The 17,408-nt window shown below is 44.0% G+C and overlaps 3 protein-coding genes across 9 annotated transcripts in view; 1 reads left to right on the top strand and 2 right to left on the bottom strand.

The window, feature by feature from the left end:
• Positions 1-177: 177 nt before the first annotated feature.
• LOC6547331 (very long-chain specific acyl-CoA dehydrogenase, mitochondrial) lies at positions 178-2,372 on the top strand. Its single transcript, XM_001974755.3, has one exon. The coding sequence runs from the start codon at positions 273-275 to the stop codon at positions 2,154-2,156; it is 1,884 nt and encodes a 627-aa protein (XP_001974791.1). The 5' UTR covers positions 178-272; the 3' UTR covers positions 2,157-2,372.
• Positions 2,373-2,494: 122 nt separating this feature from the next.
• On the bottom strand, positions 2,495-5,738 carry LOC6547332 (endophilin-B1). 4 transcript variants are annotated; one of them, XM_015156374.2, is made up of 6 exons: positions 5,533-5,738; positions 4,875-5,372; positions 4,714-4,749; positions 4,443-4,633; positions 4,077-4,281; positions 2,495-3,562 (listed from the first exon to the last, which is right to left on the bottom strand). In XM_015156374.2, exons 1-6 carry the CDS (start codon positions 5,731-5,733, stop codon positions 3,434-3,436), a joined length of 1,260 nt encoding a protein of 419 aa, XP_015011860.1. In that variant the 5' UTR covers positions 5,734-5,738; the 3' UTR covers positions 2,495-3,433. The 4 variants fall into 4 exon arrangements, with proteins under 4 accessions (XP_015011860.1, XP_001974792.2, XP_015011859.1 ...); XM_001974756.3 differs by lacking the exon at positions 4,077-4,281 and adding an exon at positions 3,624-3,864; XM_015156373.2 differs by lacking the exon at positions 4,714-4,749.
• Positions 5,739-7,270: 1,532 nt separating this feature from the next.
• LOC6547333 (platelet binding protein GspB) overlaps positions 7,271-17,408 on the bottom strand; it is a 44,044-nt gene continuing 33,906 nt past the window's right edge. For 2 of the 4 annotated variants that reach the window (XM_026980297.1, XM_015156370.2), the window contains 10 exons: positions 14,208-14,521; positions 13,222-13,323; positions 12,897-13,163; positions 12,406-12,500; positions 11,314-11,361; positions 10,160-10,251; positions 9,467-9,659; positions 7,871-8,006; positions 7,661-7,801; positions 7,271-7,590 (listed from right to left, as the gene is read on the bottom strand). In XM_026980297.1, the coding sequence (XP_026836098.1) occupies positions 7,473-7,590; positions 7,661-7,801; positions 7,871-8,006; positions 9,467-9,659; positions 10,160-10,251; positions 11,314-11,361; positions 12,406-12,500; positions 12,897-13,163; positions 13,222-13,323; positions 14,208-14,521 (1,506 nt within the window). In that variant the 3' untranslated portion in view covers positions 7,271-7,472. The remainder of the gene's footprint in view (positions 7,591-7,660; positions 7,802-7,870; positions 8,007-9,466; positions 9,660-10,159; positions 10,252-11,313; positions 11,362-12,405; positions 12,501-12,896; positions 13,164-13,221; positions 13,324-14,207; positions 14,522-17,408) is intronic. The other 2 variants (XM_015156371.2, XM_001974757.3) reach the window with 1 other exon arrangement.

Raw genomic sequence — 17,408 nt, 5'->3', positions numbered from 1 at the left:
TCGCGAAAGCGAGTAAATGTATTGCTATATTACTATGCTATCAATATAGATATAAACATTCCCACACACACTTTGAATTTAAAAAAACTTCAAGAGATTCGAAAACCAACCGAATCGAAGATGCCAAACGATGAATACTCCGCTGCTGCGAGAAAATATACCAGATTTGAATTGCGCAAGTCGCGGTGATGACGTCGTTGGGGGTGATCGGGAATGTGGGCACACTGTAGACTCACGGTCCAAAGGGCGATTTTCCAAACAATTTCGAAACGATGTGGAGGCACACGATCCTAAGCACCAGGTACCTGGCAGGAAACGCCACGCTCTGCAGGCAAATTGCGACGCACAGTCCCAAATTGGGGGCGGAAAGCAACCGCAGCAAGGAGAAGGCAAGTGAGAATGAGTCTTTTATGGCCAACATCTTCCGTGGCTCTCTGGTGTCGAGCCAAGTGTTCCCGTACCCGGATGTCCTGACCGCGGAGCAGAAGGAGCTGACCAACAGCCTGATAGATCCGTTCGAACGGTTCTTCTCCGATGTCAATGACGCCGCCCGCAACGATGCCAATGCCAAAATAGATGACACCACTGCGAAGGCTCTGTGGGAGCTCGGGGCCTTCGGAATCCAAGTGCCAGCTGACTACGGCGGCCTCGGTCTGAACAACACCCAGTACGGCAGGCTGTGCGCCATTGTGGGTGTCAACGATCTGGGACTGGGCATCACGATTGGCGCCCATCAGAGTATTGGATTCAAGGGGATACTGCTGTACGGCACCCCGGAACAGAAGGAGAAGTACCTGCCCAAGGTGGCCGCCGAGCAAGTGTACGCTGCCTTTGCGCTTACGGAACCCAGTTCCGGATCTGATGCGGGATCCATTCGATGCCGTGCCGTGAAGAGTGCCGATGGAAAACACTTCGTTCTAAATGGCTCGAAAATCTGGATTTCCAATGGCGGAATCGCCGAAATCATGACCGTTTTCGCACAGACCGAGCAGGTGGACCCGAAGACTGGCGAAAAGAAGGACAAGGTCACTGCCTTCATTGTGGAACGATCTTTCGGTGGCGTCACCAATGGTCCGCCCGAGAAGAAAATGGGCATCAAGGCATCGAACACGGCCGAAGTCTATTTTGAAGATGTCAAAATTCCAATTGAAAATGTGCTCGGCAAGGAAGGAGACGGATTCAAGGTGGCCATGAACATATTGAACAACGGTCGCTTCGGAATGGGCGCTACGCTGTCGGGAACAATGAAGAAATGCATTGAACAGGCCACGGAGCATGCCAATAATCGAGTTCAGTTTGGTCAAAAACTAAAGAACTATGGATCCATTCAAGAGAAATTGGCCCAGATGAACATTCTGCAGTACGCCACCGAGTCGATGGCGTTCACTATTTCGCAAAACATGGATGCCGGCAGCAAGGACTATCACTTGGAAGCAGCCATCTCGAAGATCTATGCGTCGGAGAGCGCGTGGTACGTTTGCGACGAGGCTATACAAATTCTGGGCGGCATGGGATTCATGGTGGATACTGGATTGGAGCGAGTCCTGCGTGACTTGCGCATTTTCCGCATATTCGAGGGCACCAATGACATTCTCCGGCTGTTCATTGCCCTGACTGGCATCCAATATGCGGGATCCCACCTCAAGGAACTGCAGCGCGCGTTCAAGAATCCCTCGGCCAATTTGGGACTGATTTTCAAGGAGGCCTCCAGGCGTGCGGCCTCCACCGTTGGCTTGGGCGGCACCGATCTGAGTGGCCACGTAGTGAGCGAACTCTTGCCCTATGCCAAAAAGACGGCCCATTGTATTGATCTTTTTGGACAATCGGTGGAAGAACTATTGCTGCGATACAACAAAAATATAGTTAACGAACAAATTTTGCTAACACGACTGGCCAATGCAGCCATTGATATATACGCGATGGTTGTGACGCAATCGCGATCATCTCGTGCAGTCAGTCTAAATCTGCCAACTGCACAACACGAGCTCAACATGACCAAGGCGCTCACTATTCAGGCGTCCGATCGAGTGATTAAGAATCTACAGGCTGCCACATCCAGTCATCATAGGTCTCTTAATGAGAAGATTTCAGCCATAGCGAAAACTACTCTGGAAAATGGCGGAGTGACTACGACTGGAATCCTAGATCAGAACTAGAACAAATACTTTTATACGAATTTTAAGCCCTTGATTGTTACCCTAGTATGAATGCCAATGTAAATAATAATCACTAAAGTCTAAAGTACACATCGCTCGCCTTCGAAATCTTTGAAAGTGACTATGCACTATCATTGAACTTTTTTTAGCAAATGAGTAACAAATACTTGGTCATCATAACTGAACTCAGATAATAAAACACTTGAAATCCAAGCACCTCTATGCGTTTAAAGTAGAAAAGTCCAATAATGGAATTTAAAGCACTTACCATTTCGATGAGATTTTTACAGCTGGACGGGTAATCTAATGAAATATAAAATTAAACGAACTTACTTTTCTGGATTTAATTTTGATCATATATTTGTAATTATGTAGTATAGTTTGTGTTTAAAAATTCGCTTTTCATATTACAACTTTGTTTGTTTGCTGAAAACCTAAAAATGATCGTTGTTTACTTTTTAATTATTGTATTGTACGTTTTCAACAATATTATTCTGTTAATTTTTAACTATCAAGCGCCTTGGTGTTTTAGAGTTTTGTCTTAAATGTAACAAGCAATATTCATTTAATTGACTTTCAAAAATTGCACTCAAAATTTTGTAACATAATAATTGCAGCAGGAAGTATTAAATATATTAGATAATAGTTGGAAACGCTTTCGCTGAATACATGGATAATAGGATTAACAATCGCATACTTACGTTTATAATTATAGGATAGTAAATATAGTAAAGCACAAAGAATTTCGCTTGTTAACTAAGATACAGGCAAACATAACACATATATAATACTTTGTCGAGTGTAGAGAAGCTTAATAAAACAGCACTTTCTCTCTAGATATGCGATAAGATTTAACAATTATAATGATCAGAATTTCATAAATTTACAAGTATAACTTGACGGTTATTCAGGCAGCCAGAATGCATATTTGATTACTGTGTGATCTGTGCAACTGAGTAGCGTAGCTCTTTGGGCAAGGATCTGGGTTTGATTATCACCGAAGGCTAAACTACAATGCTTTTTCTAACAACACGCTCATGTATGTATATGCCTTGTATATATTCATGTATGTATATTCTAATAAATTATTGTACTCTCTTGCTAGTGCCAAATGCCGCAGTGGCCGCATCTTCTAATTGTCCAATTGCCTTTCCCTTCTCTCGATCGTCTCTGCCTTCTTAACGTGTAAGTATTGCCGTACTTGGAGTATTTTTCTTGTTCATTACTTTTGGTTGAGATTATTGAATGATTGAGTATTGCTGAAAGAGTTGGAGGGCTTAGAGGGTGACGTCGTGCTCTTCGTCGAGCATTTCAACAAACGCGCGTGGCACCAGGCCTTTCAATAGACCCTGTTTTCCGTACATGTAGTCCTCGTTTACTGGCGAGCATTCCGTCACGAAGATCACCTGAAAAATTAGTTATATATTAGCCCCGCTTAAGATAAGGCTGTTTCCTAAAAAACCTTACCTCATTTGCGCTCAAATTAAGCTCGGTGTGATCCTTGGCGTCGTAGGAGCAAAGGACGCGTGCCCTCTGCATCTGATCCGTGCTGACGTGCATGGGCTGATTGGGCTTGTGGCCGGTGGCAACCATATTGGCAGAGTGATTGTTGCCCGGACCACGGGCTGCGGCACCGGACGATATGTTGGACTTGCTGGCACTGGCCTCGTTCACGTCGAGCGGAATGTATGGCGTGGGGCCTCCCAAGCTGATGGAAGATGCAGAGTTTAATGAGTTTTTGATTCGGTTTGATTGCGGGCTCTAAATGGAGAGATGAGCTGCTGAAACCTGACTTTACAAGGTGCAACAACTACCGATAACAGCAACCTATCTAGTACGTATGATTTGAAATTAAATGCTAATGTTAACTGGCATGGAATCCGAATCGATATTAAGATCACAATAACAAGACCCCTAAACTGTGGAGACGGCTGTCGTATCGAACTCTATGTGAAAGTCTTCCAGCAGATTCGTAAGCGACTTGTCCAAATCGGGATCTTGATCGCTATCTAGGGCTGTGCCCCCCAATGAATCGGAATCACAGGAATGCATCGACACCGAGCTGGGAGGCCCACAATCAACGTCTTCGCTATTGATGCGCAGGCGTGGCTTGGGATGCTGCATTCTGTAAGACCACAAGTAGATATCATAACGCACAGTGAGATGACCAGAAGGGTGCACGGGTTTCGTCAAGGATGGGACACGGTGTTGTGGTGTGCAAGAAAAGATTCTTTTGGTGCCTACGTGGAAGTCACAGCCATCCTCCATCGGTCGCCTTCTACTTACTTGGCCAGCTCACGCTGCAGCTGCTCCATGACATCGCCGCACTGCTTGTAGTAGCGCACTTGCGTCTGGATGAAGGCGTGCAAGTGGCGCAAATGAGAGGCCTGCGATGTGCTGATCCCGTCCAGCAGCAGCTTGGTGATCTCCGACTGCCGGTCGAATTCGGCCTGAGCCACCCGCAAGTCTCGCTCCGCCTGGAAAACAAACGCAATTTAAAATTCGCTCATTGATTTGCCATAAATCTAGAGCGCGAGCTCGGTCAAGGTTTGGATACCTGTTCCAAGACGGCCTCTGGCGAGATGCCATCTTTCTATATATTCCGGGCAGCAGAGGGCAGAAAAAGACCGTAAGTGAAAAAGCCATTACGAAACCCAATCAATCATTCCCCCTTGCAAAAAGTACGAGCCATCTCGTACCATCAACCCACCCACTTACCGATTGCTGACCCAGCATGCTGCGCGCCTTCTTCACCCTGTTCTTGCAGGCGTCCAGATCCAGGCGCTTGGTCTCCAAGATGCCGCGCTCCTTGCCAATTGTCTTCATTTCGCCGTCTAGGAACTTGCGCAACGGCTGTGTAAAGCAAATGCCCGAGGTGGCTATGAAGTCGTGCTCGCACTGGCCTAGTTTCTGTTCCGCCTGGCCGACCTTGATCAGAGCCTGACCATAGGGCAGATCCTGGCCGAAATCGCCACCAGCCTCGATCATGTCCAGAGCCAGGTGCTCTAGGTTGCTCAACCTCTTGGGCTTCGACTTTTCGATCTTCTCGAAGATGAAGTCTTCGACCCGGTTCTGGGGATTGGGTATCAGCACCGACTCTGTATCGCGCACTATCTTCTCCGTCCATGTCTTGGTCACATCAGCCCGCTCAGCGAGATTCTGGAAGTGCAAGTCGTACTCGGTGCGCTCCGTGGTGCCCAGTTTCTCCTCCGTGAGCTGGAAAGGTCATTGCAAATGATGGAGAGTCGTTGAAAAGGGCAAAGAAACAGCCAAAGTGCTTGAGCTTGGTTTGGGGGACATCTGCCTTTTCCCCATCCACCGAAAGTCCGCCACCACCCGCTTTTTTTCAGCCACCCAAATTCATTGATTTGTTCACCTGCACCACTCGTGATATCGTGCTGCCCGCCTCCTTCACCAGGTTCTTCACATTGAAATTCGGCAGATTTATGTTCATTTTGGCCGAGATGTTCGCCAGATAGTACTGCTGCTGATAAAGTTTAAATTTAAATTCCGCTACACAGCCCAATTTGTTTGTATTTATTTCCTCTAATTCGTAGTGTGACCTATCGTTTCTCATTGGAATATACCAAATATACCGAAAATTTCCTACTGAACCAATGCTCTAATTGGAAATAAGGGAAGTTAGCAGGCTGTTAATGATATGTATATGTTAGCTAACAGTTTCGGTAAGTCAGGCGTGGTGGATATCTAGAAAGTAACGAAAGCTACTGTGGCCGGCTATAAAATATGGAAAAATTGGTAAACTACAAAGAATGCTTTTTGATGACCACGCACCTCATAAATAAAACACGATCTATAAAACAGTTAAATTGAACTTTTCACATTTAATATACACTCATTAGACATATATTATCGGAGCGGAAAAATTGAAACATGCATTCAATTGATAACTTTTCACCACTCTACTGCGTCTTACATTTATGGCTGACTTTCGCTTTCCTTATACAAGGTTTGAATCTGTGCAAAATCGAGTGTGCTTATCACTTTCCTATATAGTTTTCGGCTCGAATTCGTTCACGTTGAGCGAGAATAATACACAGAGTTCTGGACAAAAATGAATTACAGCTATATATATTTTAACTATCTGGTATATATCGGATATTTTACACACATGTTAGGATGCACGTATTGTTTAGGGTTTCCTTCAATGTTCCAACTATTCCCATACCATGATATTCGCCAGAACACCAATCCGTTAAATTCCATTGTGCTGCAATTGTTGGTGATTATAATATTTAATGGACATTTATAATACATTTAATGGACATCTAGATTTTTATGGAATGGGTGTGTGTTGTGCCCTACACTACTAGTGTTCACATTAATAGTTAAAAATCTACAAATTCTTTAACCGACCTCAATATTTGATACAGCAGGTCGCATTACACACGTTAACAAAATGGTTTTGCTTAGGCTCTTGATTTAGTGGACCTTGTGTAAAATCACATATTGCATTAATGTAAAACTACGCTGACATGAACCTAAAAGTAGCCCTTGTGTAAATCTAGTGTTTCTTGCATATTTCTGTTATCTTTGATTAATTTTGAAATGGTCCCGACTAACTTGAGAAACCTAGGGCGTGCGGATTATGGGTGCACGATGGGCTTCTTTGTTTCAAAATAATGTTTTGGTTAACAATTACGGCAAAAGTCCTAGGTCTATTTAAGCAAAATTGCACAATGTGGTTAATATATTTTCTGGTTCTCAATCGATCAATTAAATTATGAACTTTAATCCACTCAACATTCAGGTGAATATTAATGCCATTTAAAAATGCGATTCAATGCCATTACAAATGTATAACTACACGTATATAATTAACAATAAGTTTCATTCGGCGGCCAAGCGCCATATTTGCAAAAAATCAGTACAATTGGTATTCATTCGTCCATGAACAAGGATAAAATATTATTTTCTCATTTTAAAAATTATTGCTTTTTTTGTGGATTCCTAAGTATTTTGATTTCTTTCAATCAAAAATATAACTAATTTATTCCAGTCGCAACTAGGGCAAGGCGACCCAAACAGATTCGAGCATTAAAATGATCCCAACTCATGCTTAGAGGAAAACGAAAACCATACTAAATCAATTACAAATAATAGTTTTATATTTAGACAAACTATATACAATGATTAATGGAGGAAATGACTAGCGTAAATTAAAGCTAAACTTATACACAATATGTACAGTTGGGAATTATAGCCCGGTAGTAGTCGAGTCTGTTTTTTCTTTAACTTAGGATCTTGCATACTCTATAGGAAACTTGTGGGTTACACTTTGGATAATTTCGGTGCTTAGAGTACATGCAGATTCTCGCAGCTCTTCGACTTGGAGTCCCGAGTCCACACGCGGCCCAAAAGGCCCTTGACTTTCAGGCTGGTGGAGGTCCTAGATCCACGGTATTTGCGGGGACTGCAAAAGAGTAGGCTGCATGAGCATTGTGTCCTGATTCTGATGGCCTGTCGCCGTGGCGATGACTCACCTGCTTTGAGCACTGCCCGGAGGCGTGGCCACCGACTCCCCCAGAGGACCCAGCGGTGTATTGGCATTCAGGCAGCCAGCATTCAGCGGCGAGCAGGCGCGTCTCTTGGACTTTCGAATCGAACGCTTTCGGAACAGATCCCTGTGGGAAAAAACATAATAACCGTAAGTAAATACAGTATAGATTATTTCTTGGTAGCTCGCCACCCACCTGGACTTTTCGGGATTCTCCAGCTTGAGCCGTATCTGCGATAACAGACCCACGAGCAGTTCGTCCACGTTGTGATTAATGCCCACCGAGGTCTCGATGAATTTACAATCGTAGGCGGTGGCCATGGCCTTGCCCTCTGTAATGACAAACACGATGGAGAGGTTAAGTGAAAATGTGTGGAAATTATGGGCAAAAGCGTCACATTCAAGCTTAGTTGGCCGCCCATCATCCCAGTTAATCAAATCGAATGGCCTCGCTTAGTTAACTCGGAGTTGGTCGTAAACCTCATCCTGGACTGGGATTTCTATCTAAACATGATGCGGGGATACCCATCCCATCCGTCACGTCTTGTCCACAGATGTGTACACAACTCGTAAAATCTGAAGCATCAAAGTTCGGTACACCATGCGTATGGTGACCCTCCTGGTGGAAATTTTATGACAGGCGCACATTTTTATTAACAATGTGACGAAAGTTACATATATTTATTTGTATATGTACTTTTCGGTTCGTTTTATTACAGTTTGATAGGCAGGCCAGCCTTTCCTGGGCGCTTAAAGACCTAAGCTCTTAACCTTCCGATTTTCGATTAGAGTTGGAATAGGATCCTAATTAAAGGTAAACAAAAGTTTTGCAGCATCGGGCAATATTTACCCCATTAAATAATTAGTGCGGCACAACAATCATTATGTATGCCAGCAAGTTAAGAGGTGGAAATGGCAAAGACATTCAATTTTAAAAAGGTTTTTTAGAGTCTGTGGAGTGGCAAAATCACCTGCGACGCACTAACGTTTTATTCATATTTTTCCAATCAGCGTGACAATGTATAGATTTATGAAAATATCTTTTATCCAGACGTTTCTGGGCCAAGCGCTCATTTTATTATTGCCAGAGGCATACAAAATTCTATAAATACTTTATGAAATTAGGGCGTCGCATTAGGTGGACAGGAACTCTCCGCCCAAATTCCAGATTGTGCGTTGAAGATGGGTGGTGGGTGGTGGGTAGTGGGCGGATGGAGGTCCTGTTGTCGCCCTGTTTGCAACAATAGGCTTATGGGTCTTAAACCTTGAGCGGAACACATGCCACACGGGACGAAATGTAATCAATTTTGCGCTGAAACAATTTCCCTCCACTGCCATTTCTCTGGCTGAGCTGGGGAACCCTTTCCAACCACCAGCCACCCCTACTTTCATAATAACAAGCGTAATTTAACGGAAAATATTGAATTACTTAGATGAAAGCGCCCGAGTTACCTTGGTCTTAAAGGGAATCTGATATAAAAGTCAAGTGAGAGCACTTGAGTAGACAAAAAGAGCCCCGAAACTGGCGACCTTCCGGAAGGATGGGGCCTGGAATCACCTCCACTTAGGATTCCGGCTGTTTGGGTAGGCGAACCGCCGGATGACTTCCGCTTGGCAAACTCTTCAGCTGACCCTGCCCGGCGGTCCTGTTTATACACTCGAACTATATCGCTATATATACCCGTATATCTATTCGTAACAGACCCAATCGAGCGCACTTTCTGGTGCTAATGGGCAGGGGGAATCACCGAAACCTCCCACATATTTATTAGCATTATAACGAGTCGCTTACCTTCAGAGGTGACCAGTCGACTCCTGGCCAGGTCGGCCTTGTTCGATACCAGGATGACTGCCTTCTGGGCGATGTTCTGATTGGTCCAGAGCACCTGCAGCACCTGCTCCGCCACACTGAAGCTGCTCCTGTCCGCGGCTGAGTAGATGACGCAGTAACCGTGCGGATCGTAGTTGGTCAGGCACTCATCCGGCTGTGAAAGGATGGAGAAATGGCGGTGACACCGAAGTGACATTGAGTGAGGTTGAGGGCTTTGCCAGAGTGTGATTTCCCGCTTCTGTGTGGGTAACTTGATGGCCGTGCATGCTAATGGCATTATGAAATGTCACAGATAGAGTGCAGGGTGCCGGATGGATGAGCAGGTATGTATGTATATATAATACCACTGGTCACAATAATGGCAACAAGGCTTTGGAGGCTGCATAATGGGTGTTCCGAAAGCACCTAAGTCCATTAAGGAATCAATTTGTTTTAAGTGCGTGTGCATGTGATCGCACTATGCAAAGCACTTGCACTTTATGCAAATAGATGGATGTTTTTGAAAAAAATATGTACATTAGGTTTCGACACCATTCCACTCCAAAAAAGTTTAAAAGATATTTGAAATTGTTTTTAAATTATGCATTGCTCTACGTTATTGTGACCCTCGTCCCACACCCTGAGAAGCTGATGAGTGTGTCAAAAGGTACTTACAGTCATTTCGGTGTATCCATGGTCGATGAAAATCAGCTCGGACTCTTCGCCACTGAGTAATACTGAAACGGCCTTCTCGCCGGACTCATCATCTGCACACATTGAAGGGGAAATCGAGGTTAGCACCGATGTATTAGCATGTGCGCAATACTATAGCCTAAGTTCGATAACTCAAATGTCAAGCAATGAAATGATTTACAACATCCACTTTTAAAAGTGCAGAAACAAAGAGCATGTGCATGTTTTAGTTGGGTGTTTGTGTTTGATGGGCTTATCTACAAGTGTCGTCCACAACATGCGAGTATTTGGGTATCCATTAGCCAAGTTGAATGAACACAGCTTCGGGGATTCAACGGAAGTCCACACCGGACTGCCCCGAAATGTATGCTAATGTATGGGAAATTAAATTGGCCCCCACAAGTATGCAACGAAATGGGCGCAAAAACCTGCCTGCAAAAATGGGCAGTGAAAGTGGCGAAGGAAGGGTAAATGCTGGGTAGATGCGACTTTGTTTGTGTGGGACTGAGTGTTTTCTCAATTATTATTCATTTAATGGGCTCTCTGTTTGTCTCTTTTTTAATTAAAAATGCTATAGGTGAAGCTGTGGCATTTACAGATTTGAATATATGGCACGACCATTATTTCTGTCCCATCCCCAGGTGGCAATCAATAATTGCAGCCTGAACGCGAAGCCCAGCATATCATTAATTAAATTTCATTAGTTGTGTTTGTGATGTGCATAATCATTTCACTATCGAATGCCTGCCCTCAAGGCTGCCGCCCATCGACTGACTGGCCATAAATCACAAGCGAAACAAAGGCCACAATCGATATGGGACTATATGCTATATACTTTATATATTGGCTAGGTGGTGTTATAATTCATTTTCGTTCTTTTGGGGGGAGAGGGGTTCTAACATCCGGGGCGTGGCTAGTGGGCGGGACCAGGTGTGTTCGGAGTTTTTCTAGCTTTCAAGCGCAGGGCTAATGCAATTGTGGATTAAGTGTTTGGCTTGTTTGTTGAGTTTGGTTAATTTTATTGGAGAGTCGAAAAGCGTTTCAATTAGGTGTATAGAGATATTTGGATAAATATTAAGGAGTAGCATAATTAACAAGGTTAATAATTATATTGTTCAGTTGCTGGTTGCTTTTACCGTCGGCGGCTTTTTCGATTAGAATGCGTATATCACAGTTGCCTAGATCTGATTACAATCACGATTTGTTGTTGTATGTACAAAGATGTTGTTGTTAATTCGGTTGTTGTTGAGTTTTCGAGTTTTGTAGGGTCAGTTTGAGACATTGAGTTGAATGATTGGTTGATATTCGGAATGGAGAGAAACAGAACAAATTATCATTGCTTTATAAGACAGTATGATACAATAGCGGATTTTCGGTATGAGGTTTTGTGTGTTGGATAAGCATTTACACTGGGACCGTTTGCTATAGGTGCATATATCTCAAGGAATTTGGATTTGATCACAACCAAAAATCGTTAAATATAGCACCAAAAATGTGTAACTAAGCGACGAACGACAAAATTATTTTCATTTAATTTTTCCCTTCGCTGCCAACATTTATTGTTTTATTCATATTTTTTTCCAATATCGCTTTGCTGCCAATAGAAATGTTTACTCGAATCTTTTCATTGACTCCCAGCCAAAGAACGAAACGGTTTTCCGTGGCCGTTTCCATTCCTTTCTAGAGTCGCAAAATCCAAAAATGATCCGAATTTATTTTCATTGCAGCAGCGTTTGTTATGCTTTATGCCAATATGTGTTGACCCACGGAGCCGTGGCAAGTGCTCCGCGCTATCATAAAACGCCCAAAGCAAACGAAACCAAACAAAAAGCGGGGAGTACGAGTACAGAGCTGTGGAATATAAACTTTCCGAACACGGAATCATAAAAAGCCATGTGATACGGGGGCAAACAGACGGCACAGACACTGAGCAACAAAATCAAAAGCAAATATAATAGCCAGTATAAGACAACATAATACAGCAAGGCAGCTACAACATCGACTAGGAACATGGAGGTAGTGCCAACAAATGAATTATGAAATAATATCAAGTAAAGCCAAGGCACTCGCTCTCAACCAGCAGACAGACATGGCTTGACACGGGGGATACCGGGGATACAGGGGTTACAGGGTATGCAGTGCTCTTTGGGGGATGGAGTCCGGAATATGGAATATGGAGTATGGAACGCGGATGCAAGCAGCTCCGGAGGGGCATACTACAAACTCACCGATGCTGGTGTCGTAGGCGTGCAGGTACTCCGACGTCATGAACTGCGAGACGAGCGAACTCTTGCCCACCGCAGGACCTCCCAGCATCAGGACCCTGGAATCGAGAATAGGAAAGCGGAGAAAGTCAATTAGTCGCCCTCTTTATGTTGCTATTATGCCAAGTGATCGAACTCGACTGGCCCTTCTATTTCTATTGTTATTCAAATGCTAATTAGGCGACTCTTGACCTTTCAATTGCGTCATTGAATGCCATTGGTTTTCAAAAGGCTGTAAGTAAAGCCAGACATTCTGGTTGATGTATGTACATTAATTTATAATGTGCCTTTAATTGTGCGGCATTGACTAATGACATGTATCTGTTTCAGATTGAAACACACAATTTGCTCTGCAAATTATATTTATTGCCAATCTCAGTTTTCCCATTTACTTTGTTACTCATCTTACTCATCTTTTCGTTTAAAGCCGTGCAAGGAGTTTGCAGCGAACTCACCTGAAGGGACCATTGCCCGGATTGGATGTGCTGCTCTCCCTGCTGGAAGCCAGCGATGTTCGGGCGGATACGGATGCGGGTGCGGACAGCTGCTGCTGGGTGGTCAGGTGCTCCGTGCTGGAGTTGGAGCTGGCCACGCTGTTGTTGGAGCGACTGCGTCGGCTCTTGAGGGAGTCGCCGCGATTTACCACACCCTTGCCGGTTATCGAGAAGTGTCGCAGTCTGTAGTACTCCTCCTCCACTCCAGTATTCGGCATGGAAGCCACCCTGAATCCGGGAGAAATTGGTTATGACCATATTAACTAGGCTGGGGCGGAACACCCACCTGGATCTCTGCTGGGGCAGACACAACTGATTTGGCCTTCCGGATGCTCTGCTGCCGGGCATCTTGACCGATTGCGAGCGGCTGTGATGTGGTGAGCCATATCTGAAATCCGAACAATGTGACCTCGTTAGTACCGAAAACCAAATGTAAGTCCTCTGTGCATCCTCATGTTCTGTCACTCGGGTTTAAAAAGGGGGAGAAGTCAATGGAATGCCAGTTGTAGCCAAACTGCAGTTGACAGCGGTTTAATGAAGATCAAGATGTGCATTTCTTACCCTACGCCGCCACCAACAGCCGTTTCACTGGGTTCACCTGCCATGTCCTTGGAAACTGTGAGTGCCAACAGGCCAAAGGACATGTGCATGGTGTCCTTGGGCGTCGATGCGAGCTAACCACAAGCCAGAAATTGGAAAATATTGATAGTTCAAGTACCCAATCTCGTGCACAGACCGAAAATTAATGAAATGCAATGCGATGCAGTGCTGCACCGTTGGTGGAATATTTAAAATATTTAAATTCCCACATATGACAATCAAATGCAGGAACTGCGTCCACGAGCTAGTATGAAATATTTGTTTATCCGCTGAAACAAAAACGGAAACTGGCAACAGAAACTTGTCAGATGGGCAACAGGTCGTATGAGTAATTTGAAAAGTTATGAGCCCATCATGGATTTTTCTCGTTCGTTTTTTCGTTTTTTCCCATCGCGAGTTTGTTGCAATGCAAAACGGCTGGCAGGTGAAGGCTATAAAGTGGTCCTCTGTTCTTTTTTTTTTTGTTTGTTCTTATTGTTTGTTTTTGTCTTTTTTCCCATTTGTCCGTTTGGCCATTTAAAATTTGATTGCTTTGGTCCGAGCATTTTTACGAGACTCTTAAAAATCGATTGGCATTCAATCGGAAATTAAATCTCCGGCCGGACCGTAAAACGTAATCCGTCAAAGGTCAGAGTTGGGTTGGGAGCAGGAGGATCGCCCCATCTTACATACCGCATCTCGAAATCGCGCAACTCCTCAATGGTGAGCGTGTTGGTCACATCCAGCAGCTGCCTCATGTTCTCGTCCCGCTTGTGCTGTTGCTGCTGATGCTGCTGCTGATGCTGCTGATGCTGCTGCTGCTGCTGGAGACTGTGATGATTGTGGGCGTGGTTCTGGGAGTGGTGATGCAAGTGGGCCGGCGGATGGGTCAGCTGCTGGGAGTTGCGCTTGCGAGCGACCAGCTCCTTGCCCTGCTCCACGCTGATGAAGTCCCCCTCGTTCTTGATTAGCAGCGTCTCGACTGTATTGTCCAGACTTAACGAGGGCTATAAAAGGAGAAGAGAAAGAACTATGAGAAAATGTAAAGAGGGTAAGGGAAACAACAAGAGAAAAAGGGTGACTGTCGGAAGTATCGTTGATTGTTAAGCGGATTGCTGCTTTTTCCAATTGAATCGCAACTACTCGACCAAGTGCTCATGCCCCGATGACTTCATTCATTGCCCCCATGAGCTTATGAATTTGCAGTAGTAGCACTCCGCCACTCGCCAAGGATTCGCCACTCTTCAAGGGTTTTCCCAGCAATTTCGAAAAACTTTTCGCTTTATCTACACCTTGAACAGGTGTTCTGACAGCCCATGCAAAAGCCAGGAAAATGCCGTAAGCCTCTGCATTGCGTGTCTGCAGTTGCAAATTCGAATAGTTCTCGGCATTCGTGTCGAGGTGAATTTCCACTCCCTGAAATTTATGTTTAACCGAAGGCAAAAACTGGCCAAGGACTTTTGGCCAGAATTTTCCCCGGCTTTTAGATAATTGAACCTAATATTACCCATAATAAGCTCCATTTACTAAACACTTGCTTCGTTACTAACTTTCGAGCCGGCGTTCTCCAAAATCCGTAACACTAAGTAACGGTCCATTCCAATTCGAAGAATATTATCTTATTCAATTTGAAAATCACCATTAAAACATTCAGCAATAATTGCAATATTCATTCTCATTGATCATCTTTATTGTAATCTGCAAGTGCACCATTTCTATTGTGTCTAATTGGTAAACAAATGTCTCTGTTGCAGAAACAAATTAGAGCTTGTACTCTCTGGAAAACAAGGCAAATTATTTAAATACCTTTCAAGTGCTACAAACAAAGACTGGCGATAAACAAAACTCTATCAAAGTTCGGCTTTAAATTTGTGTGTTTCTGGGCAGACAACAAATGACTGCCAGTCAGGTAAATTAAACCAGAATTTACGCAGACAGAAATGCTTGCACCATAAATTACACCAGCACTCGCAAAATATACACACATTTCGCCAAAGTCTACCTGAGAACGCACACCCACCCGTATGGACACATTTATTTATTCAGCAAATGCCCAAATTAATTTGTGTATTTTATTGGCAGGCATGACAGTAGGGAAAACGAACAAGTTGGCCTGCATTTCCACCCAAGCGCTAATTAATAATGTGAGAATGTGCGCTTGTGTGCGAGGGTCTCTAATGACTCCGCCCACTAAAGGCGCTCGATTTCACAGCCCCTTTCCTTCTTTTTGGACATTCCCACACTCGAATCGTGTTTTTCAAGTGGCCAAGTGGGAAACTTTTGGTAGTACCAACTCGGGGGAGCAATTTGATGGCGCCGAAAGGGGATGCGACACTTTCGCTGGTGACGAAACCATCGAGAAAGTCCCCAACATCGCACAAGCAGTGACGCGTTACACGCGGCGTATGAGTAATATTGCGTTGGACATGCTGCTATGACGCTGCTCTTTTTCATCTTGGCTGCCATTTCCCATTTTCCCCATTTTCCCCATTACACAAACGCCGAAAATAGTTTTTCTTGCATCGCTTAGTGCGTTGGTTCTTTTCGGTTTTCTTTTTTCTCGATTATTTTTAGCAGCGCATTGCATTGGGGGAAAAAAGTTGCTACATACACCCCAGAGTTCCCGAAAAAACAAGAAAGTTAGGAAGTGCGATGAAGAACAGAACTTCTAGGGTAGCATTTAAAGGGAAATGATTGCAGCGGACTTAAAAGTTTGCTAACATTTATTGTTTTTAAGCGCTCTATAGTTTTTTGGAATCCTGATTCATTTAAGATGGTTCGCCTTTTATATTTGTAGCTATAGCTTTTAGGTATTTAAGTTGCTTTAACACTGCGCAGAATAAGGACCTTAATTAATAAGTTTAATATGAAAACCATTTGTTTGTAAGATCCGTGGGTAACCACAAGTCATATTCCCATTTTACCAGTTTCTCCCTGGGAATATTCCTATAGATTTCATGCTGATGCTATCCAGTACTACGCAGCGCATTTGTGTATCCAAACTCTTGGGAATTGGCTATTAAAAAGCAAACCGACTCGAGGTGTTAGGAAAATGTACAGCGCTCCCCGAAAAACAGGCAAATAAAATGTTGGGAATTCGAATCGAGAGAAAGCGAGGCATCCATGCCGAAAGAAAATGGATTGTCAAAGGCACAGTCTACGTGCAGAGTGGCAGGAATCGATGGCAGATTGGCTGAATTCAATAAACTTTGGAGGAGAAAGCCAAGACGAGAATCCCAGAAGCAATCGAACAGATTGGAATGCAATTAGATTCGGTTTTGTTTATGCAAAATGCAAACAGAAATTGTTATCAAGTTCGCAGACTTAGCTGTGCAGATTATTCGCATAGATTATAATTGATATTACAGGAGCTGCCAGTACTCATTTCACACCCCATCGACTTGCAAGCTCTCCTCCAATTTTGGCATCGCTTAAAAATACATTTAGTTTGGCAAGTATGTATTGGAAATAATCGCGCGCCATGCATGCAAATCACTTTTCATGTTTTTGTTTCATTTTTACGCCGCTCTGTGTTCAATCGCCTGTAAAATCCGGCTGAAGAGAGGCGGCGGTCGGGTGTTGGCCAGGTTTTCGGGCTATTTTCATGCCGCACGAATATTAAAAATAAATTGCTAAACTCGGAAAAGTCGGAAAACTTGATGTGGGGTCCGGCCGAAGTGGAAAACATATCATTACCGCAGGCAGGCGCTGCTTAAATTGCGATTTTCCAAAACACCATAATTTTCACGCCGCACACTAATCATGATGTTAGCCGAAATGAAAGTGTCTGCGATTTGATGGACCGTCCTTTCCCCCGAAAAACCAAGTGAAACATCTCGGGTGATTTCTTCTCGTTAGGGGATTTCTTTTTCTGGAACTGTGCACGCGCTGGAT

Source organism: Drosophila erecta, unplaced genomic scaffold (genome assembly GCF_003286155.1).
Source record: "Drosophila erecta strain 14021-0224.00,06,07 unplaced genomic scaffold, DereRS2 tig00000092-arrow-pilon, whole genome shotgun sequence".
Lineage (NCBI taxonomy): Eukaryota > Metazoa > Arthropoda > Insecta > Diptera > Drosophilidae > Drosophila > Drosophila erecta.
The sequence above is the reverse complement of the archived record's forward strand: the minus strand, read 5'-3'. Positions and strand labels throughout refer to the sequence as shown.